Source organism: Nomascus leucogenys, chromosome 8, assembly GCF_006542625.1.
Source record: "Nomascus leucogenys isolate Asia chromosome 8, Asia_NLE_v1, whole genome shotgun sequence".
Classification (NCBI taxonomy): domain Eukaryota; kingdom Metazoa; phylum Chordata; class Mammalia; order Primates; family Hylobatidae; genus Nomascus; species Nomascus leucogenys.
This window is the reverse complement of record NC_044388.1, coordinates 77,254,252-77,277,928: the sequence shown is the minus strand read 5'-3', so window position 1 is coordinate 77,277,928 and position 23,677 is coordinate 77,254,252. Positions and strand designations below refer to the sequence as shown.

The window sequence follows — 23,677 nt, the reverse complement described above, 5'->3', positions numbered from 1 at the left end:
AGAGATTTGGCATGGCGAAAGGAACAGTCGGCAGAATAAACAGACAACCCACAGAGTGGGAGAAGACTTCACAATCTATACATCTGACAAAGGACTAATATCCAGAATCTACAACAAACTCAAATCAGTAAGAAAAAAACAATCAATCCCATTTAAAAAGTGGACTAAGGAAATGAATAGACAATTCTCAGAAAAATAATTCTTCATATGGCCAACAAACACTGGAAAAAATGCTCAACATCACTAATGATCAGAGAAATGCAAGTCAAAACCACAGTGCGATACCACCTTACTCCTGTAAGAATGGCCATAATCAAAGAATCAAAAAACAGTAGATGTTGGCATGGATGCGGTGATCAGGGAACACTTCTACACTGCTGATGGGAATGTAAACTAGTACAGCCGCTATGGAAAACAGTGGAGAGATTCCTTAAAGAACTAAAAGTAGAACTACCATTTGATCCAGCAATTTCACTCCTGGGTATCTACCCAGAGAAAAAGAAGTCATTATTTGAAAAAGATACTTGTACACATGTTTATGGCAGCACAATTCACAATAGCCAAATCGTGGAACCAACCCAAATGCCCATTAATCAATGAATGGATAAAGAAACTGTGATATATATATATATGATGGAATACTACTCAGCCATAAAAAGGAATGAATTAACAGCATTTGCAATGACCTGGATGAGACTGGAGACTATTATTTTAAGTGAAGTAACTCAGGAATGGAAAACCAAACATCACAGGTTCCCACTGATATGTGGGACCTAAGCTATGAGGACGTAAAGGCATAAGAATGATACAATAGACTTTGGGGACTTGAGGGGAAGAGCGGGAGGTTGGGCGAGGGATAAAAGACAACAAATATGGTGCAGCGTATACTGCTTGGGTGATGGGTGCACCAGGGTCTCACAAATCCCCACTAAAGAACTTACTCATGTAACCAAATACCACCTGTATTCCAATAACTTATGGGAAAAAAAAAAAAAAAGCATCAAGCTGGGCTTGGTATCTTGTACCTGTAATCCCAGCAGCTTGAGAGGCTGAGACAGGAGGATCACTTGAGCCCAGGAGTTCAAGGCTGCAGTGAGCTATGATTGCACCACTGCTCTCAGCCTAGGTGACAGAGCAAGACTCTATCTTTATAAAAAGAAAGAAAAAGAAATTATGTAGTTGTTATATAAAAAACTCAATAGATGGGATAAACTTTACCTTTTACACTATTGATAAATGAATTAACGAGTTAGAATATAGCACTTAAAATTCACACAGAACACATAAAAAAGGTTAAAATATGAAAAAGTAGTTGAAAGACAGGATTAATTGAGAGATTACAGTGTATAGTTATAGAAAAATAGTGATAGAAAACTAATTTTTGAAGATAACAATGGCTGAGAATTTTTAGCGCTGAAGGGCCTGAGACATCAAATCAAAAGTGAACTTTATAGTGTAAGCAGTTTAAATAAAGATAAATCTACATCTAGACAGGTTGTGGTGAAACTCTAGAATACCAAAAGTCAAGAGAAAATCTTAGAAGCTACCAAAGTTAGAAGCCAGATTACCTACAGAAGTACAGTAATTACAGAAACAGGTTTCTCATTAGCAATAGTTGATATCAGGAGAAAATGGAGTAATATTAATATCTTCAATATGAAGGCAAAATAATGTTCAACACCATGTTATGTCCAGGGAAACTGTTAATCCAGACTAAAGAATTGTAATTAGGTAAAATGTTAACTGTTACTAAGAGAAAGGAATTTAGGAGTTTTTTTTGGGGGGGTACACATAAAACAAAATAAAAACTAAAACTCTAAATTAGCACTATCCAATAAAAATGTAATGCGAATCACATATGTAATTTTTAATTTTATAGTAGTCACATTAAAAAAGAAAAAAGAGGTAAAATTAATTTTTAATAATTTATTTAACCCAGTATGTCCAAAATATTATCATTTCAACATGTAATCAATATAAAAATTATTGAGATATTTTACTTTCATTTTTTTCATGCTAAGTCTTCAAAATCCAGTTTGTATTTATACTTAGAGCACATCTTTTTTTTTTTTTTTTTTTTTTTGAGACAGAGTCTCGCTATGTTGCCCAGGCTGGAGTGCAGTGGCGTGATCTTGGCTCACTGCAACCTCTGTCTCCTGGACTGAAGCAATTCTTGTGCCTCAGCCTCCTAAGTAGCTAGGATTACAGGCATGTGCCACCACACTCAGCTAATTTTTGTATTTTTAGTAGAGATGGGGTTTCACCACGTTGGCCAGGCTGGTCTCGAACTCCTGATCTCAAATGATCTACCTGCCTCAGCCTCCCAAAGTGCTGGGATTACAGGCGTCAGGCACCGTGCCCAGTCATTAGAGCACATCTTAATTCAGACTGCCTGCCTATCAAGGACTCAAAAGCAGATGTAGGTAAAGGCTACATTACCAAATTGGACAGTGTGGTTCTAGATAGTAACAACAAATAGATTGTATGCACGGGGGAGTTAAGTGGGAAGGTATAATATGTTAAGGCCCTCTTCATGTTCGAGAGGAAGATAAAAATATTAAGTAATTCAGACTCTTCTAGAAAAATGTATAATTAAATATATGCGATGAAAAAACTGAAAAGATTTAACTAAAATAATGGAAATACAAACCATTATAGCTCTCAAAGCAGCAGAAGGGCAAAAGAGAATATCGAAAACTTAATTAGTTCAGTAAAAGACAGGATAGTTTAAAAAAGTAAAAAAAAAAAATTTAAGTGAAGAAAAGGGATAATAAATAGAATATAGAAGACGAGAAGTAGAAAGAGTTCCAAATATATGAGTAGTTCAAAGTAAATATAGATTAATTTTCTTTGTTAAGAGTCAACCGCCGGACATGGTGGCTCACGCTTGTAATCCCAGCACTTTGGGAGGCCGAGGCGGGCGGATCACGAGGTCAGGAAATCGAGACCACGGTGAAACCCCATCTCTACTAAAAATACAAAAAATTAGCCAGGCGTGGTGGCAGGCGCCTGTAGTCCCAGCTACTTGGAGAGGCTGAGGCAGGAGAATGGCGCGAACCTGGGAGGCAGAGCTTGCAGTGAGCCGAGATTGCGCCACTGCACTCCAGCCTGGGCCACAGAGCAAGACTCCGTCTCAGAAAAAAAAAAGAGTCAACAATTTGAATAAAAAGCCAAATTATGTATCCGCTGCTCTATCGATAGATGTTTAGTAATACCAAAAATAAAACCACTGAGAAATGGGAAAAGAAAACTGATAGAAATTATCAATATCAGACAGATGAAAGACCAAGGGCTTTCTTTAATAAAGCTAAAATGAAACAGTACATATTAATAAAAGGAAAAGTCTACCAAGAAGATATAATAATTATGAACTTGAATGCACCTTAAATATAGCCTTAAAATACACAAAGCAAAAACAGAATTATAAACAATTAGGAGTCTACAATTATAGTGAGATATTTTAATACAGTTCTATCCAAAACTGATAAATCAAGCAGATAAAAATTAGGCAGTAGAAGATTTTAAAATATCCTGAACAAATGGCTGTTATTAAAAAGTAAAAAAAATACAGATGCTGGTGAGGTTACGGAGAAAAAGGAACACTTGTACACATTGGTGACAGTGTAAATTAGTTCAACCATTGTGGAAAATAGTGTGTTGATTCCTCAAAGACCTAAAAACAACTACCATTCGACCCAGCAGTCCCATTACAGGGTATATACCCAAAGATAAAGACACATGCATGCATATGTTCATTGCAGCACTATTCACAATAGCAAAAACATGGAATCAACCTAAATGCCCATCAATGGCAGACTGGATAAGGAAAACGTAGTACATATACACCATGCAATACTATGCAGCCATAAAAAAGAATGAGATCATGTCCTTTGTAGGAACATGGGTAAAACTGGAGGCCATTATCTTTAGCAAACTAATGCAGGAACAGAAAACCAAATACTGCATGTTCTCACTTAGAAGTGGGAGCTAGATGATGAGAACACATGGACACATAGAGGGGAGCAACAGACGCTGGGGCCTTCCAGAGAGTGGAGGGTGGGAGGAGGGAGAGGATCAGGTTAAATAACTAATGAGTACTAGGCTTAATTAATACCTGAGTGACAAAATAATCTGTACAGCAAACCTCTATGACACAAATTTAGCTATATAACAAACCTACACATGTACCCCTGAACTTAAAAATTTAAAAAAGTGGCTGGGCACAGTGGCTCATGCCTGTACAAATCCTAGCACTTTGGGAGGCTGAGGAAGGCAGATCACCTGAAGTCAGGAGTTTGAGACCAGCCTGGCCAACATGATGAAACCCTGTCTCTACTAAAAATACAAAAAAAAAAAAAAAAAAATAGCCAGGCTTGGTGGCACGTGCCTGTAATCCCAGCTACCCAGGAGGCTGAGGCAGGAGAATCGCTGGAACCCAGGAGGTGGCGGCTGTAGTGAGCCGAGATTGTGTCACTGTACACCAGCCTGAGCGACAGAGCGAGACTCCATCTTAAAAAAAAAAAAAAAAGTTTAAAAAAGTGGTATATTTCTTAAAAAAAAAAAAAGGCAATATGAACAGAGTTAATGCATAGCTGAACAAATGAGAAAAGGTATTTCAATGTTAAAAGCTGACAAGGGATTAATGCCCAGAATATACAAGGGACTCCTGCAAATAAAAATTAGGAGGGCAACCCCAGTAGAAAAATGGGCAAAGGATATGGACAAACAATTGATAGAAAGGAAACCCCTACAGCTATTATGCATGTAAAGAGAAGCTGAAAGTTATTAGTAATCACACAAATGAGAATTAGAACAAAATGCCACTTTACATCTACTGGACTGCAAAAATTTAAAAGCTGGATAAGCCAAATGTTGGCATAGATGGGTTCTGTATCATGATGGCTGATGGGGTGTGGATGCTGCAGCCTTTCTGAAAGGATCTAGGGCTACTAACGCTATGACCCAGCAGTTATGCTACTGAGTATATAGTCCAGAGACATTCTTATAGGATCCACAAGAGCCCACAGGTTTGAGGTTGTTTGGTGTGGTGTATGTATGTGGGAGAGCACTGGAGCCAGCTGAGTGCCCACCATCAATAAGAGAATGCACAGGTGAAACGTGGCAGATGACGCCAGGGTGATGTTCGGCAATGGGAACCCAGATTAGATATGCCTGTGCCACATGTATGAGATTTCAGAACCTAGTAGTTTTTGAGAGAAAAATATGTTCTAGAAGCAGAATATGTAATACGCTATCATTTATGCAAATAAAACATACACCCAAATACCATAATACCTTTTCTTTTTTTTTTTTTTTTGAAATGGAGTTTCGCTCTTGTTGCCCAGGCTGGAGTGCAATGGCGCAATCTCAGCTCACCACAACCTCTGCCTTCCAAGTTCAAGCGATTCTCCTGCCTCAGCCTCCCAAGTAGCTGGGATTACAGGCATGTGCCACCGCGCCTGGCTAATTTTGTATTTTTTAGTAGAGACAGGGTTTCTCCATGTTAATCAGGGTGGTCTCGAACTCCCGACCTCAGGTGATCCACCCGCCTTGGCCTCCCAAAGTGCTGGGATTACAGCAGTGAGCCACTGCGCCTGGCCACCACAATGCCTATTTTGTAAGAACACCAACATACAGAGGCAACTACATGCGATCAGAACAAATCCTTTCGTAAATGGGTAGGGGAGGAAATGAAAGTTGGAGGTGGGGATAAATGGAAACAAATGCTTAGACAACAAAGTGACCTGGGAACCTTGCACAGATTGGTGATGAAAATATGCTACAATAGGATAAAAGTATGATTAACTCCATCTTCTGCATCTGGGGTCTCAAAAACAAGCAAGCAAACAAGCAGGTAGAAAACAAAAACAAAAAAGATGCAAAACAGAGTTATCAAAACGGTGGTAGAGTTAATGTATTCACATTAAACAAATATGTTTTTAAGAACAAAAAATATCCTGAACAATGTTTCTAATTAAAAATAAATACTGGATAAAATGTTATATATATATTTTTTTCTAATATGTAGTTGAGCTGATAAGAAAGACAGGAATCCATGGGCCAAAAATGAAATGGAATCAGGAATGCAAAGAAGTAAACAGGTGTTCAGTTGGCTTTTACCCTGGAGGCTTCTGCCAAATGCTGGTGACCTTGAGCTTCTGTTTTGACAAGTATGAGAAATAAAGAGAACAAGAGAGATAATTCTAGAACCAGTTTAAGGTGAGGAATTTAGTAGAAAGTGACTCTGCTTAAGGCTGGGACCCCAAAAGTGCTTACTTTCAGCAAAAAGGTGATCTAGAGATAAACCACCCGATTCATATAGGCTGTGGCACTGGGGAGAGAAGCAGCTGAATATCTTATTTTATTTTATTTTTATTTTAGAGAAAGTCTCTCTCTATTTTAGAGACAGAGTCCCACTCTGTTGCCCAGGCTGGAGTTCAGTGGCATGATCATAGCTCACTGCATAGTTCAAGGGATTTTCCCATTTCAACCTCCCAAGTAGCTGGGACTATAGGTGTGTGCCACCACCCCTGGCTATTTTAAAAAATTTCTTTTTGTAGAGACAGGGTCTTGCTATGTTGCCCAGGCTGGTCTGACACTGCTGACCTCAAGCAATCCTCCCACCTCGGCCTCCCTAAGTGCTGAAATTATAGGCATGAGCCACTGTGCCTGGCCCTCCTCTGTGAATATCTAACCACAATCCAGCACTCATCCATGTGTGGGACCCAAATTCACACTGCCATATAGTTCAAAATCTCCAGCCAACAATTTTCAATTGGATTCAGGTTGGAAGCACTGTCATGTATCTGTAAAAACAAATATAAGTCTGCCAGGTGCAGTGGCACACACCTGTAGTCCCAGGTACTTGGGAGACCAAGGCTGAGCCCAGGAGGTCATGGGAGGCCAAGGCTGAGCCCAGGAGGTCATGGCCAGCCTGAGCAAAATAGCAAGACCCCCTCTCAGAAAAAAGAAAAAAAAAAAAGGAAAACAAATTCAAATCTTCTCTGGAGACAAAAAGTCAGTATCATAAAGAAGTTGATTCTCCCCAAATTATTCCATAAATCCAGTGTAGTTTTAGTTAAAATACCAACAGAATTTTTCATAAAACTTGATTTTAAAACTTATATAGAACAGCAAGAGCGAGGCATGGTGGTGCATGCCTATAGTATGTAGTCTTAAAACAGGAGTAGATTAAGTGACAATGGAATATCCCAGAAACAGACCTGTGTACCTATAAAAATGTTGTATATGATAGCAGGGGTATTATGAATCAGTGGGGGGTGGAAATGGAAAAGAGAGGTTTGGCTATATATATGAAAAAATAGAATAAAATTAGATCTATACTTCACACCATAAGTGAAAATAACTTCCAGTTAGATTAAAAATCTAATTATGAAAGCAAACCTTTAAAGTTTCAGGAGAAAGTATAGAATATAGTTGTGTTCTAAGTGTAAGAAAGGATTTTTTTAGATACAGAAAGCATAAATCATTAAGGATTGATCAGTTCAACTGCATAAAAATTTTAAACTTCATTGTAACCATACGCATCATAATAATGTGAGAAGATAGGCTATAGTTGGTGGGAGAAGGTATTTTCAATGCACATAACCAGAAAAGTATTAGTATGTAAGATAATAACCCTTTAGCAAAAGAGGCAGAGAATCACATAAAATAAACTACAATGAACAGCCCGGGCATGGTGGCTCACACCTGTAATTCCCGCACTTTTGGGTGGATCACCTGAGGTAGGGAGTGTGAGACCAGCCTGACCAACGTGGAGAAACCCCGTCTCTACTAAAAATACAAAAATTAGCCGGGCATAGTGGTCATGCCTGTAATCCCAGCTACTCGGGAGGCTGAGGCAGGAGAATCACTTGAACCCGGGAGGCGGAGGTTGCGGTGAGCCAACACTGTGCCATTGCATTCCAGCCTAGGCAACAAGAGCAAGACTCCATCTCAAAAAAATAAATAAATAAATAAAAATAAAAAACTACAATGAACAATAACTACAGAAAGATGTTCAAGCTTATAATTTATTATGGAAGTGCAAATAAAAATAACAGTAAATACCAAGTATTGGCAGAAAAATACTTGGTATTTCTCTTGGCAGCGAAATGTTGAGAAATAGGCACTCTTAGATATTACTGATGAAGTATAAACTTATAACATTATTTTGAAGAGCAGTTTAGCAATATATGATAAAGTTGAAGATTAATTTTTTTTAATAATTAATGCAGGCTGGGCATGGTGGCTCATACCTATAATCCCAGCATTTTGGGAGGCTGAGGTGGGAGAATCACTGGAGGGCAGGAGTTCGAGACCAGCCTGGGCAACATAGTGAGACTCTGTCTCTACAAAAAATTTAAAAATTAGCCAGGTGTAGTTGTATGTGCCTATAGTCCCAGCTACTTGGAAAGCTTAGGAGGAATGCTTGAGCCCAGGAGTTTGAGGCTGCAGGGAGCCATGATTGCATCACTGCATTCCAGTCTGGGTGACAGAGCAAGACCCTGTCTCTTAAAAAAAGAATAAAGAAGAAGAAGAAAGAAATTAATGCATATGTGGACACGGAGGTATATAAAGAAGGTTCATTATAGCATTGTAATAGAGAGAAGTTGGAAACGAATGTCTATCAAGAGGAAATATTAATAGATAAATTCTGGTGTACTCATACAATGAAATACATCAGTTAAGATAAATGAACTAAAAGCATCAGCATCTGACGCACATCTCAGAAATTTAAAGATGAGGTAGAAAAGAAAAAAATGTAGAATGAGCTTTATAGTGTGATACCATTTACATAAAATTTGAAAACATTACAAACATAAGCTTGGTGAGGGCATGTATTTGTTCTGTGCTCTATCCCAGCATCTAGAATTGTGCCTAGCATATGGTGGGTGCTTATTAAACATTTACAGAGAGAAAACTGAATGCAAAACAATACTATAAAGTGTTTATGGTTACATACATATGAATTCAAGGTTTTAAAAATTTACATGGGAATAACAACTTTTGGATAGTGGTTCCCTCTGGGGAGGAAGAGAAGGGAAGGGATTGGGGAGGGATACACAAGGCACTTCAACTTTGTTTGTAATGTTCAAAAATATGTGAAACATAAAATGTTAAAATTGATAAAGCTGAGTGGTGTCACAGATGTTTGTTATATTTTTCATAGTTTTCTCTATGTTGCCAATATTTTATAATTTAAAAATTCTTATCTCAGAAAGATGACTTGTGCCAAGTTGTTTGCCTTTACTCAAAACAACCTTTGACTAATCTGCTATTAGAATGTATTATTTATCAATGTTAGCCTTCGTTTGCTGCTGCCAGTATGCCTGCCATAGCAACTCATGCCTACAAATTTGAATCTGCTTCTTCTGATCTGTTGATTAGAGAAATCGATTTTGAAGCTCGTTTAGAAGTATACGTAACTTAAGAGTTTTGGCTGGGCGCAGCGCTCACACCTGTAATCCCAGCAGTTTGGGAAGCTGGGGTGGGCAGATTGCCTGAGGTCAGGAGTTCCAGACCAGCCTGGCTAACATGGTGAAACCCCGTCTCTATTAAAAATACAAAAATTAGCTGGGCGTGGTGGCACACACCTGCAGTCCTAGCTACTCGGGAGGCAGGAGACTCGCTTGAACCCAGGAGGTGGAGGTTGCAGTGAGCCGAGATCGCGCCACTGCACTCTAGCCTGAACGATAGAGCGAGACTCTGTCTCAAAAAAAAAAAAAAAAGTTTTGAGTGAGGATCTGAAGAGTCTTTGGTGCATGAGCTCAAGTGTGCTTTATTTATTAATAATACTAACTTACATTTTTTGAATGCTTTCTATGTGCCAAACCTTCTGTGAAGCACTTTTTATACTTAATCCTCACACTATCCCTCTGTGAGACAGATATTGTAGCTATTTAAGGAATAAAAAAACTAGAACTCAAATAAGGAGATTTGCGCAAGGTCTTAGATATAGTAAGTGGTGGAGCTGGAATTCATACTCAGTTCCATTAGATCACCTCACTGTACTGTTCAGAGACGGGGCAAGCATTTTCTGGTTTGAATCTAGACAGTCATTTTGTACATACTTGGTAATGTCTTCTAGTTCATTTCTTAGTTTTGTAGTTTGCTTATTATCTTGTAAAATAAAAAAATAAAAAACATTGGTAGTTACGGAGAATATTTTGTTACTTCATATTTTGGGAAAGTAGTGGGAAAAGTCTGTAATTTAAATAGTTACACCCATTATACAGGCTTACTTCTCATTCCTGAGGGATCTGTATGTGGATTTAGAGTTCATTTAATAATCATTAGCTGGGCATGGTGGCCAGCACCTGTAATCCCAGCTACTCGGGAGGCTGAGGCAGAGAATTGCTTGAACCCGGGAGGCAGAGGTTGCAGTGATCTGAGATCGTGCCACTGCACTCCAGCCTGGGCGACAGAACGAGACTCTGTCTCAAAAGACAAAAAAAAAGATCTAGGTCCCCCCAGTTATGAAGTTGCAGGGAGAAGCCAGGAGGTCATCGTAAGAATATTTACTTAGTGATACTACATTTAAAAAATTAGTACCTATTTAGTCGGCCATGGTGGCGGATGCCTGTAATCCCAGCTACTCAGGAGGCTGAGGCAGGAGAATCGCTTGAACCATCTCGAAAAAAAAAATAATAATAATTAGTACCCATTTAGGCTGTGCAAGGTAGCTCATGTCTGTAATCCCAGTACTTTGGGAAGCCAAGGTGGGCGGACCACCTGAGGTCAGGAGTTCGAGACCATCCTGGCCAACATGGTGAAACCCCATCTCTACTAAAAATACAAAAATTAGTGGGGCATGGTGGCAGGCGCCTGTAATCCCAGCTACTCGGGAGGCTGAAGCAGGAGAATCGCTTGAACCTAGGAGGTGGAGGTTGCAGTGAGCCGAGATCACGCCATTGCATGCCAGCCTGGGCAACAAGAGTGAGACTCCGTCTCAAAAAAAAAAAAAATACCCATTTAAATATATTCCAGGATCTATTTCTCCCTCCCACTGTCTTTGTTGGTCTGCTGCTGATTGTTAAATTTCAAACTATGTAATGCAAATGTAGTGCTGTGTCAGTGGGAACATGAAATTTCTTATCTTACAAAGGATGCAGAATTTTGCAAAACCCTGAAAATTATGTTAGAGAACTGGTCAAGTAATATAAAATCACTGGCAGATAATGATATCATAGAATTAAGAGTAGTGATCAATTAGATAAAAGAAAATGACATCAATTATGACATGATAAGACACCTCAAAGCATTAGGTGAATATCTCACAGGACTAAGGAAAAAGGCTCTTGGGAAAATTGATGAGGCCCTTGAATATTTATACAGAAATGACTCTCTGTTTTAGGTTTTGTTTTGTTGTTTTTGTTTTTGACAGGGTCTTGCTGTTACCCAGGTTAGGCTGGTGTGCAGTGGCACGATCATGGCTCACTGCAACTTCTGCCTCCTGGGCTCAAGCAGTTTTCCTGCCTCAGCCTCTCAATAGCTGGGACTACAGGCTTGGCTAATCTTTTGTAGAGATAGGGTTTCTCTATGTTGCTGGGGCTGGTCTTGAACTCCTGACCTCAAGCAATCCACCTGGCTCAGCCTCCCAAAGTGTTGGGACTACAGGCGTGAGCTGAAATGACCTTCTTTTTGATTATACTACAAATTCAAATATGAAGTAAGGATGTCATATTCTGCTATCTTTATTTCATTGGGAAGATTATGTAAAAAATGCCAAACATTTAATTTATTCTTGTTCTGAGAATTTGCATATGCAGACACTCTTCAACTTCTGATGGGATTATCTCCCAATAAACCCATTGTCAGTTGAAAATATTGGAAGTCAAAATAAATTTAATACTCAGGTAAACATCATAAAGTCAAAAAATTGTTAGTCGAACAATTTTAAGTGGGGGATCATCTGTAGTTAAATAAACAGGAAAATGTTTATTTTCATGAATTTTCGTTTAATTTTTTTTAAGATATAGACTCAACAACACTTTCATTTATACAATGAAATGTTAGTACCCATTTTAATAGAATTCACTTTCAGTTTCTTTTATCCTTTACCCTATCATCTGACAATGAAGACCTTGAATTTGTCCAGATGTCAGCTTACCCATAGCTGTTACAGTCATGTATGCTGGAGTTTGATGGGGACATTTGGAGAAGTTCTGTGATTCAGAGACATAGATTTCAGTGTGTTTGAAGGGTTGTCTCTTATTTATTGGGGTCTGTGGAGTTATAAATATTTTACAATTATTAACTTATTAAGCTAGACTGAGTTTTATTTTGAGAGGACCAGGCCCACATATCCAAGGATTTGTCTAACACTACATTCTCTGCATCTGTTGATTTTGGGATAAAAATTGTTCTAGGTGCTTTATCTCCTAGTATACATTCTTAATATTCTACAATTTTTTTCTCTTTATCAGTGATTTTCCAATACCAAAGTTTTTTTTTTGTTTGCTTTGCCACCTAGGCTGGAGTGCAGTGGCACGATCTTGGCTCACTGCTGCCTCCGCCCCACCAGCTCAAGCGATTCTCCTGTGTCAGCCTCCCGAGTAGCTGATATTACAGGCAGGCGTCACCACACCTGGCTAATTTTTGTATTTTTAGTAGAGATGGGGTTACATCATGTTGCCCAGGCTGGTCTCAAACTCGAGCTCAGGTGATGCGCCCTTCTTGACCTCCCAAAGTGCTGGAATTACAGGAGTGAGCCACTGTGCCCAGCCATCTTTTTTTAAATTTATATTTTACTAAACAGCAACTTCCAATATCAAAGTTTTTAATAAGTAATATTTTGAGTCAAAAATGAGCCAATTAAAGACAAAGTATTGAATTTCTCATTAAACTTATTCAATTCAAAATTATTAGATTTTATTCAAACTTTATATTTTTCTATATTTTTGGTATTAAAATATCCTTTCATGCAACAATTATAGTTTTTTAAATGACCTTATTAACAAAAATTAAAAAGCTAATCCGCCTTTTTATTTTTTATGAAAGTCCAACAGTCTGGAAACCTAGCCAGTTCAGAGATCTTTCTGAAACTCTCATTCTAATAATCTCTCTTCCTTAAAACTCTCAGACCACTGTGGCCTATAGCAATATAACCCCGTTGGGGTTTTAAATCCATCTGTGCATTAAGTATTTTTTGTAGACTGAATAAAATATCTTTGTTATTTTTTAAAAACTTTTCAAATGTATGAATATGCTCAATTTATTTTAAAACTTTAACTTTCCAGTAGCCTTTTAGAAAACATTTTTTGTATGTATTTTTCTCAATCACATACTTTTTTTTTTTTTTTTTTTGAGACAGGGTTTCACTCATGTCGCCCAGGCTGGAGTGCAGTGGTGCTATCTCGACTCACTGCAACCTCCGCCTCCCTGGCTCAAGCGATTCTCTTGCCTCAGCCTCCTGAATAGCTGGGACTACAGGCGTGTGCCACCACACCTGGCTAATTCTGGTATTTTTTGTAGAGACGAGGTCACACCATGTTGCCCAGGCTGGTCTCAAACTCCTGAATTCAAGAGATCAGCTGGCCTCGGCCTCCCATAGTGCTGGGATTATGGGTGTGAGCCACTGTGCCCAGTCTCAGTCACATAATTTCTGTCAAATATGGAAGTCATTGAACTAGTTTTACTTTAGAAAGCATCATCAGGGCTGGGCTCAGTGGCTCACACCTGTAATCCTAGCACTCTGGGAGGTCCAAGTGGGCAGACCAGTTGAGGTCAGGAGTTCAAAACCCGCTTGGCCAACATGTTGAAACCCTCTCTACTAAAAATGTAAAAAAAAAATTAGCTGGGGCCGGGTGTGGTGTCTCACGCCTGTAATCCCAGCACTTTGGGAGGCCGAGGCAGGCAGATCATTTGATGCCAGGAGTTTGAGACCAGCCTGGCCAAAATGGTGAAACCCTGTCTCTACTGAAAATACAAAAATTGGCCGGGCACCTGTAATCCCAGCTACTCGGGAGGCTGAGGCAGGAGAATGACTTGAGCCCGGAAGGTGGAGTTGCAGTGAGCCGAGATCGCGCCACTGCACTCCAGCCTGGGAGACAGAGTAAGACCCTGTACAAAACAACAACAACAACAAAAATTACCTGGGTGTGGTGGCGGGCACCTGTAATCCCAGCTACTTAGGAGGCTCAAGCAGGAGAATCAGTTGAACCCGGGAGGCAGAGGTTGCAGTGAGCTGAGAATCACGCCATTGCACTCCAGCCTGGGCAACAAGAGCGAAACTCAGTCTCAAAACAACAACCACCAGAAAGAACATTATCAGTAAAGGTAAACCTATAAGGGAAAAATGGACTTGACAATATAAGAATTAAAATTTTATATAATGTGTCTGGTTCATCAGAGATTGTTATCACAGGTTTGGTCAAATCCTTTGGAACATCAACGTGTAGGTTTGAAAACTGTACCCACTTCATATTGGTACTGAGAAGAAAGCCACCATTTTTGGCTGTATTGCCCTTAGAACTGTTTACAGAAGAATTCCCCAATCCCTCCCAGAGGCGCCGGCACACGGCCCCAAACGCCGTGCCGCCACGGTAAGGCTGTATTGGACAGTTATGAACATTTTGCTGTGCTTGCTGCTAAGGAACTTGGTATCTCTATTAAAGTACACGTCGCGCCACTGCACTCCAGCCTGGAGGACAGAGCAAGACTCCGTCTCAAAAAAAAAAAAAAAAAAAGTACACGAACCTCCAAGGAAAATACAGCGATTTACTCTTCTCAAATCAGTGCATATTTACAAGAAGCACAGAGTTCAGTATGAAATGAGAACACTTTACAGATGTTTAGAGTTAGAACATCTAACTGGAAGCACAGCAGATGTCTACTTGGAATATATTCAGCGAAACTTACCTGAAGGGGTTGCCGTGGAAGTAACAAAGACACAATTAGAACAGTTACCAGAACACATCAAGGAGCCAATCTGGGAAACACTATCAGAAGAAAAAGAAAGCATAAAGCCTCAGGGAGGCCATTTTTGCCTGAATTTGGAATGAGGGTGGGCCAGATGAGTATGTTTAAGTGTAGAGTGCTTCCAGCTGAGACGACGTGAGTCTGCCCTAATTGCTCCATTGAGTTCTCATGCTCTCATCAGCTGAGAGCAGGGAATGGAACTTTAATGGAAGAACCACTTTTATCTATTCTTTTTATACATGTAATTGTTTCAGTTATGATTTTAACAAACATGAGCAAACCACTTTGACTCAAAGCAGAAAGAGTGAAAATTCTATTTTGTTATGCTACTGGTGTTCAATTATTAGTTTGTACCATTTTTAATTTATGTCAGTTGATGCATCTGAAAATAAGTGCTGGAAGTGTTCACACCCTTATTTTTTTTTTTAAGATTCCTAGAAGGAATCTTTGGTTAATTCAGACTGAGCAGTTAAAGTTTTTGCTATTTACCTTTGTGCAGGCTGGCATATGCTAATTTGGGGGTGGTAACCAACCAATTTTATCTCATTTAAGCATTACATTTTGAAGACTGAATATACTTCACAGCAGATCAAACACATTTATGGCATGCACTGAACTCTTCTTGGAGCCCAGAACTTTATAGAGTTGCCTACCAGGGTTACTGTAATGGAATTTATGATCTTAAGAAATTACTAGTTGTATTATTTATCCTGTGATTCATTCATTCAATAAGCTTTTAATGCATAAACTTTGCATCCAGCACTGCAGTAAGTACCCAAAATTGAATAGAAATAATGGCTTTTGAAAATTGCGCAAAGCAGGCCGGGCGTGGTGGCTCATGCCTGTAATCCCAGCACTTTGGGAGGCCGAGGCAGGCAGATCATGAAGTCAGGAGATCGAGACCATCCTGGCTAACACAGTGAAAGCCCGTCTCTACTAAAAATACAAATTAGCTGAACGTGGTGGCGTGTGCCTGTAATCCCAGCTACTCAGGAGGCTGAGGCAAGAGAATCGCTTGAACCCGGGAGGTGGAGGCTGCAGTGAGACGAGATTGCGCCACTGCACTCCAGCCTGGCAACAGAGCGAGACTCCATCTCAAAAAAGAAAAGAAAAGAAAAGAAAAGAAAATTCTGCAAAGCATAGGTAAATATTTTTCTTTACTAAGCTTCTCACTAATAAGCCCTCTTTCTTTTGGTAAATGTCACTCTGTTTGTTAGGAGATGTCTACTTTTCCATGAAATGAAATAGTGGCTAAAGCTCTGAAAGAGGCAAGACTACAATGGGCTGAAACAGTTGGTATAGCAACCCCAGAGAAGTGCTTCATTTTCTTTTTATAGTGGAAGCAGGTCCATGTCTTTTGTGGTTTCCTTCACATCTTTGGAGTAGTTATGACTTCTCAATTTTTCCCCCCTTAAACTACATTGCCTGTTCTCTTTTCCTGACATGCTATTAGGTATCAGTGTGTTGAATACATACTGCCTGTGTATCAAAAAAAAAAAAAAAAAAAAGAATTACAATTTTGATTAGCTGGGCATGGTGGCATGTGCCCATAGTCCCAGCTACTCAGGAGGCTGAGACAAGAAGGGTTGCTTGAGCCTGGGAGGTCAAGGCTGCAGTGAGCCATACTCATCACTGCACTCCAGCCCGGGCAACAGAGCAAGACCCTGTCTCAAGAAAAAAAAAAAAAATTAAAATTTTAATATGGTAAGAAAACATAAACCATATAAAAGATAGAAATATGTGGAAAATATATGCAATGCACAGTATTTGAAAAACTGATATATTATCTTTAAAGATTTTTTTTTACAACTCAGTAATAAAAATAATACTGCAGTTATAAAATCAGCAAGGAACATGAACAGCAAAGAAAAATATTTTCCTAATAAATGTGAAAAAGTTTCAACTTTACTAAAAATACAAGTTTCAACTTAAAACAAGATGATTTTGTTCTAGCACTTAGGAGAAAGTTTTTTTAAAGACCTATGTGGCAAGGATTTGGGAAAATGGACACTCTCCTAACTGCTGATGGAACTCCATATTGGTATGTTTTTTTGGAGAACAATTTGGCTACATTAAAAAAATTTACATTAAAAAAATCTCATTTTACTTAGCAATATGTTTTTCTGGGAGTATACTTAGAGAAATACATAGGGATGTGATTAATATTTGGCTGTAAGTGTGCTCATCTTAGTGTTTTTTAGCAGTAAAAAATTGTAAGCAATCCAAACAACCAAAAATTGCATATTCATTTTAAAAAGAAGTCGGGCACGGTGGCTCACTCCTGTAATCCCAGAACTTTGGGAGGCTGAGTCAGGCAGATCACCTGAGGTCAGGAGTTTGTGACCAGCCTGGCCAATCTGAAGAAACCCGTCTCTACTAAAAATACAAAAATTAGCTGGGCGTCGTGGCGGGTGCCTGTAATCCCAGCTACTCTGGAGGCTGAGGCATGAGAATTGCTTGAATGCAGGAGGTAGAGGTTGCAGTGAGCACCTGGGGGATACAGCGTGACTCTGTCTCCAAAAAAAAAAAAATTAAAAAGAAAAAAGATTTCAGTTTCTTCATACAGTGAACACTATTCAGCCATTAAACACGATTTTGTCAAATCTTTAATAACGGCAATATGTTTTTGAGATAATATTAGGTTTAAAACATAGAAATTAAACTAAACATCAGTAAAGTGGTTATTTTTGGTGATGGATTTTTTTTTTTTTTTTGAGACAGAGTCTTGCTCTGTGCCCCAGCTGGAGTGCAATGGCACGATCTCAGCTCACTGCAACATCCGCCTCCCGGGTTCAAGCAATTCTCTGCCTCAGCCTCCAAGTATCTGGGATTACAGGCGCCCGCCACCACGCCCAGCTAATTTTTTTTTGTATTTTTAGTAGGGACAGGGTTTCACCATCTCGGCCAGGCTGGTCTTGAACTCCTGACCTTGTGATCCACCTGCCTCGGCCTCCCAAAATGCTGGGATTACAGACGTGAGCCACCGCGCCCGGCCGATTTTTTTTTCATTAAAAATATCTTCAGTAGAAATGCTTTTTGTTATTGTTATTTTTAAAATAAGAGATGGGGTTTCGTCATGTTGCTCAGGCTGGTCTCAAACTCCTGAGCTCAAGTGATCCATCCATCTTGGCCTTCCAAAATGTTGGGATTATAGGCATGAGCTACCACGCCTGGCCAGGAAATGTATTTTTATAATTAAAAAATAGTTACTTGGAATCACCATGGAATAAATCCATAATGTATTCCCTCGTCATCTCTACTTTCCCACACACAGCACTCCTAACTGCTGCTTCTCACAGGGCACCATCCGCTCACATGCCTGTGTATCTTTGCTTAGTAACCCTGACCACTTAGGGAGTTCCTGCTCATCTTTTATTCAGTTCAAATGATAACATCATGAAGTCTTTCCCAGCCACCCTGTTTGCTTATTCCACACAATTATTTTGTGTAATTATGTAGTTACAATGTCTTTTCTGCTAGGCAGTGAACTCCTCTTTCATTTATTTTGTAAGTATTTGTTGAGTGCATATGTGTCTGGCACCATGTGTATTGTATACTGCAGATCTAACCATGACCCTAGGCAGACAGGTTCCTTCTGTCTTCAAGGAGTTTATAGTAAAGTTGTTCCTTACAGTATAATATTAAGTATTATGATAGAAGCTCCCAGAATGCTTTGGGAGCTCAGAGAATTGGTAGGTCTACCAGGCTGGTTAAACAAGGAAGGCTTCCTGAAGGGGATAACAGCTGAAAAGTTATATGCCACATAACAACGTTTCAGTGAGTGACACCATATAAAACAGTGGTTCCAGAAGATTATAATGGAGCTGGAAAATTCCTATTGCCTAATACTTACTATGCTATACTTTTTATTGTTATTTTAGAATGTACTCCTGCTTAAAAAAAAAAAAAGTAAACTGTAAAACAGCCTCAGGGAGGTTCTTCAGGAGGTATTCCAGGAGAAGCCATTGTTATCAGGAGATGACAGCTCTGTTCTTGTTATTGCCCCTGGAGGCCTTCCAGTGGGGCAAGATGTGGAGGTGGAAGACAGTGATACTGATGATTTTTACCCTGTGTAGGACTAGGCTAATGTGTGTCTTTGTTTTTAACAAAAAAGTTTAAAAAGTAAACATTTTAATAGAAAAAAGGTAATAAAATAAGGATATAAAGAAAGAAAATATTTTTGTACAGTTATACAATGTGTTTGTGTTTAAGCTGTTATTACAAAAGAGTCAAAAGTTTAAAAAATTAAAAATTCATGAAGTAAAAAAAGTTATAGTGATCTAAGGTTAATTTATTACTGAAGAAAAATTTTTAAATTAATTTAGTGTAGCCTAAGTGTACAGTCTTTATAATGTCTACAGTAATGGACAGTAATGCCCTAGGCCTTCACACTGACTCACCCAGAGCAACTCCCACTCCTGCAAGCTCCATTCATGGTAAGTGCCCTATACAGGTGTAACATTTTAAATCTTTTATACAGTACTTTTACTGTATTTTTTCTGTCTTTCAATATACAAATACTTACAATTGTGTTACAGTTGCATACAGTATTTAGTATGGTAACATGCTGTGCACATTTGTAGCTATGAGTGATAGGCTATATACCATATAACCTCAGTGTGTACCATCTAGGTTTGTGTAAGTTCATTCTATGATGTTCACACAACAACAAAATCACCTAAGGACACACTTCTCAGAATATATTCCATCATTAAGCGACACATGATGGTATTAAAAAGAAAGCAAGAATTAGCTAGATCCAGGGGTAGGAGGAAGGTGTTTCACCTAGCAGAAACAACCTGTGTAAACGCCTGGTATTTGAAAACCGTGATCAATTTTAGGAAGGTCGTTATGGTATTTGTGGATATTGAGGTTGATTTCTGACAATTATATGTAAATTTATCTTAGAAGAAGCACCAGAATTCATTTCTTCTGTAAGAGACTAGGATAACAGCATGTATTACAGAAAGCATCCTAATGTTAAATTAAACGAAAATTCAAGTGTGAATAGTAGTTTATTTTTTAAGATTTGTATTAAATATATTCTCACTAAGGATTGAGAAGTTAGTGTAAAATAATAAAAAGTCTGAATTATAGAGCATTTTAAGTCTATTTTGTAATCTTGATTGGTCCTAATAAAATGTTGCTAAGAGATTATTTGGGAAATACTTTTGAGTTAAAAGATTTAAAATAATGGCAATTTTTACAGCAATTTTTGTATGTAACTGTGTTCTAAATAGAAAAAAGATGTTCCTTGTAGCAGAGCAAATATTTCTCATGATTTTGATTATATGTAATGTGTCCCTCTCGGCAATCAAGTCTTCAAAACTTCCTCTATCTCCTATTAAATTCTCTCTCATCATTTTTTCCTATAGAGATTCTGAAGTTCTTTTTTTCCCTTCTGTCACTGTTTTCCAAACACTTACCCCTATTTCCAATTTCAAATAAAAATTAGTAATTTAAAGCAAATGGATCCAATTGCAATGTGACTGTCATTAAACCATAGTATCCTGGCTCTGTGATTATGCAAAGTATACTTTTTATAGTATATCAGTCATTGGGTTTATATAGTGAGTGTGTAGTCCTTTTTTTCTTTCTTGACTAGGTAATATAGTGACTGTTTCTCAAATCAATTTTCCTTTAAAAAGAGATTAAATGAACCAGGGTTTTGTTTTTCTGCTTTTATAGATTTCTTGATAACCGGCTGTTTGCTACCTGCTCTGATGACACTACAATAGCACTATGGGATCTGAGAAAATTGAACACCAAAGTATGCACTTTACATGGTCACACTAGCTGGGTGAAGAACATCGAATATGATACTAATACAAGACTCTTAGTAACATCAGGATTTGATGGAAATGTCATTATTTGGGACACTAACAGGTTTGTGAATAGGAGACCATGTTAGGATTATGAACAAAAACATTTTTTTAAAGATGGTGAACAAATTCAGCGTTCTGTCCTAGCCTCAAGAAGGAAACTGGCTTTAGGAAAAACAACCAAAAAGTGATGATATATTTTGTTAATTGTAGCTAGTCATATATTGCAACTAAAAATTTTGGAGAAAATTATACAGGAAGGAGACCAAGTAGTATAGTTAATGATGAAAACTGGCTTATAAAAAAAGAGTTTCCTGAATTTAAGGAAAAATATTTTTGTTATTTCTCCTGTGAAACTAAACTGTTTCTCACTTTTTCTTCCCTCAATTCTACATATATTTAGTTTGTAATTTTTGTTCTTTGTTTTCATGCAGTAAAAGAGTAGTTCTCATTTGGAATGGTACTGATCTCAAAGGGAATGTTTAGAAATAAAATGTGGGGCAGTTTTGGTTGTCACTATGGGGGAAGAGAGCTATTTACTAGCATGTAGTCGGCAAGGACCAGAGTTTCTAAACATCCTGCAGTGCACAGGTCAGTGTGCACAGTGGACTAGTTGTCCCACCTAAAATGCCAGTTATGCCTCTGTTGTGCAACATTCCAACAAAACGTCTCCTTATAAAGAAATTGATATTTAAAGAGTTGAAGTTTGAAAAACAATTAAAATATGCCTGCTTTGCTAGCTATGGTGAAATGATAATATAGTAAACACACCATGATCATTTCTGTGTGTATTTGTTTTTGTTGTTGTTTTTGAGACAGGGTCTCACATTGTCACCCAGGCTGTAGTGCAGTGGTGCAGTCACAGCTCACTGCAGACTGGATCTCCCAGGCTTAAGTGATCCTCCTGCCTCAGCCTCCTGAGCAGCTAGGACTATAGGCATGTGCCACCATGCCCACCTAATTTTTTATTTTTTGTAAAGAATGGGTCTTGCTATGCTGCCCAGGCTGGTCTTGAACTCCTGGGCTCAACTGATCCTCCTGCCTCAGCTCCCAAAATACAACGATTATAGGCATGAGCCACTGTGTGTGGCCATCATTTTCGAAATCTTCTTTTTAGAGGTCACATGTAAAAAGAGGGGGGCTATTCTTAGAGATTTCTAGCTACCCATACTCTGAGTGGAAGACAAAACTACTGGTTATCTTCAGACAAAGACAAGCATACCTACTAAATGAATTTCTTTACTAAAATTTAGAAATAAAATTTGAATAGAAATATAAATGATAACTTCCAAATTAGTAGAGGGTAAAAAACTAATAAAACATGATCAATCCCATAGAAGCAGAGAAGGGAAGGGAAAAAGATAATTATTTAAAAGAACAGGTAAATTAGGAAGCACAAAACTAGTCATATACTGCAACTAAAAATGCTGGAGAAAATTATACAGGAAGGAGACCAAGTCGTATAGTTCATGATGAAAACTGGCTTATAAAATAAATTTCCTTAATTTCAGGAAAAATATTTTTTGTTATTTCACAAAGCATAAAACTAGTAGGCAGATAACCTAAGCTTCAATCCAAATATTAATAATTATGATAAACATATATTGACTAAACTGTCCAGTTAAAAATAGACAGTGTTAGATTAGATTAAAAATAAAACAGAACTGTATTTTCTTTGTAAGGGACACAGTTAAAACATGCAAACCCAGAAAAGTTGAAAGTAAAAGGATGAGAAAAAACGAACAGAATTATACATCAAAGACAAAACAGTTGTAGCTACATTAATAGCAAACAAAATAAAGTTTAAGGCAAAAAGCATTATTGATAAAAAGGTACTATAACAAAAGATTAATTTCACTAAAATATAAAAGCTTGTATGCACCTAAAAGCATAGCATAAAACTATAAAAAGCAAAAGTGGACAGAATTACAAGAAAGAAGTGAGAAATCTCCATCTCAGGGGAAAATATTAACAGCATTCTCTCATTTACTTATCTAGATAAGATAGACAAAAATGGGACAGACATGGTGGCTCACGCCTATAATCCCAGCACTTTGGGAGGCTGAGGTGGGCAGATCACTTGAGGTCAGGAGACCAGCCTGGCCAACATGGTGAAACTCCATCTCTACTAAAAATACAAAAATTAGGCCACGTGTGGTGGCTCACACCTGTAATCCCAGCACTTTGGAAGGCTGAGGTGGGTGGATCACCTGAGGTCAGGAGTTCAAAACCAGCCTGGCCAGCATGCAGAAACCCCATCTCTACTAAAAATACAAAAATTAGCCAGGCATGGTGGCTGGCGCCTGTAATCCCAGCTACTTGGGAGGCTGAGGCAGGAGAATCACTTGAACCCAGGAGGTAGAGGTTGCAGTGAGCCGAGGTTGTGCCACTGTACTCCAGCCTGGGCCACAGAGTGAGACTCTGTCTCAAAACAATAACAACAACAACAACAAAAATAAATAAAACACAAAAATTAGCAGGGCCTAGTGGCACATGCCTGTAATCCCAGCTACTTGGGAGACTGAGGCAGGAGAATCGCTTGAACCTGGGAGGCGGAGGTTGCAGTGAGCCAGCCTGGGTGACAGAGTGAGATTCTGTCTCAAAAAAGAAAAATAACAACAACAACAAACGAAAATGGATAAGGCTGTGGAAGATTTAAATATTATTAATAAGCTTGATGTATTACACATATTTAGAATTCTGCTACCAACAACTAGTGAAAACATCCTCTGAAGCAAACTTAGAACCAGTACAAAAATTGAGCATGTACTGAACCACAAAGTAGGTTTCAGCTGGTACCAAAGAACTATTATCACACAAACCATTTTCCCTGTTCTTAGTATCATTTAGTTATTAATTAAAAATTCTCATGTTTAGAGACTTATAAACTCACTTTTAAATAATTTATGGATCAAAGAAGAAATCATACTGAA

General features: G+C 38.4%; 1 protein-coding gene across 2 annotated transcripts in view; it reads left to right on the top strand.

The window, feature by feature from the left end:
- DCAF10 (DDB1 and CUL4 associated factor 10) overlaps positions 1 to 23,677 on the top strand; it is a 66,915-nt gene that overhangs the window by 21,654 nt on the left and 21,584 nt on the right. Inside the window, exon 3 of one of the 2 annotated variants that reach the window (XM_030817439.1) lies at positions 20,611 to 20,808. The exons of the other annotated variant lie outside the window; for it this stretch is intronic. Within the exon in view, the coding sequence (XP_030673299.1) occupies positions 20,611 to 20,808 (198 nt within the window). The remainder of the gene's footprint in view (positions 1 to 20,610; positions 20,809 to 23,677) is intronic. 2 annotated transcript variants of the gene reach the window in all.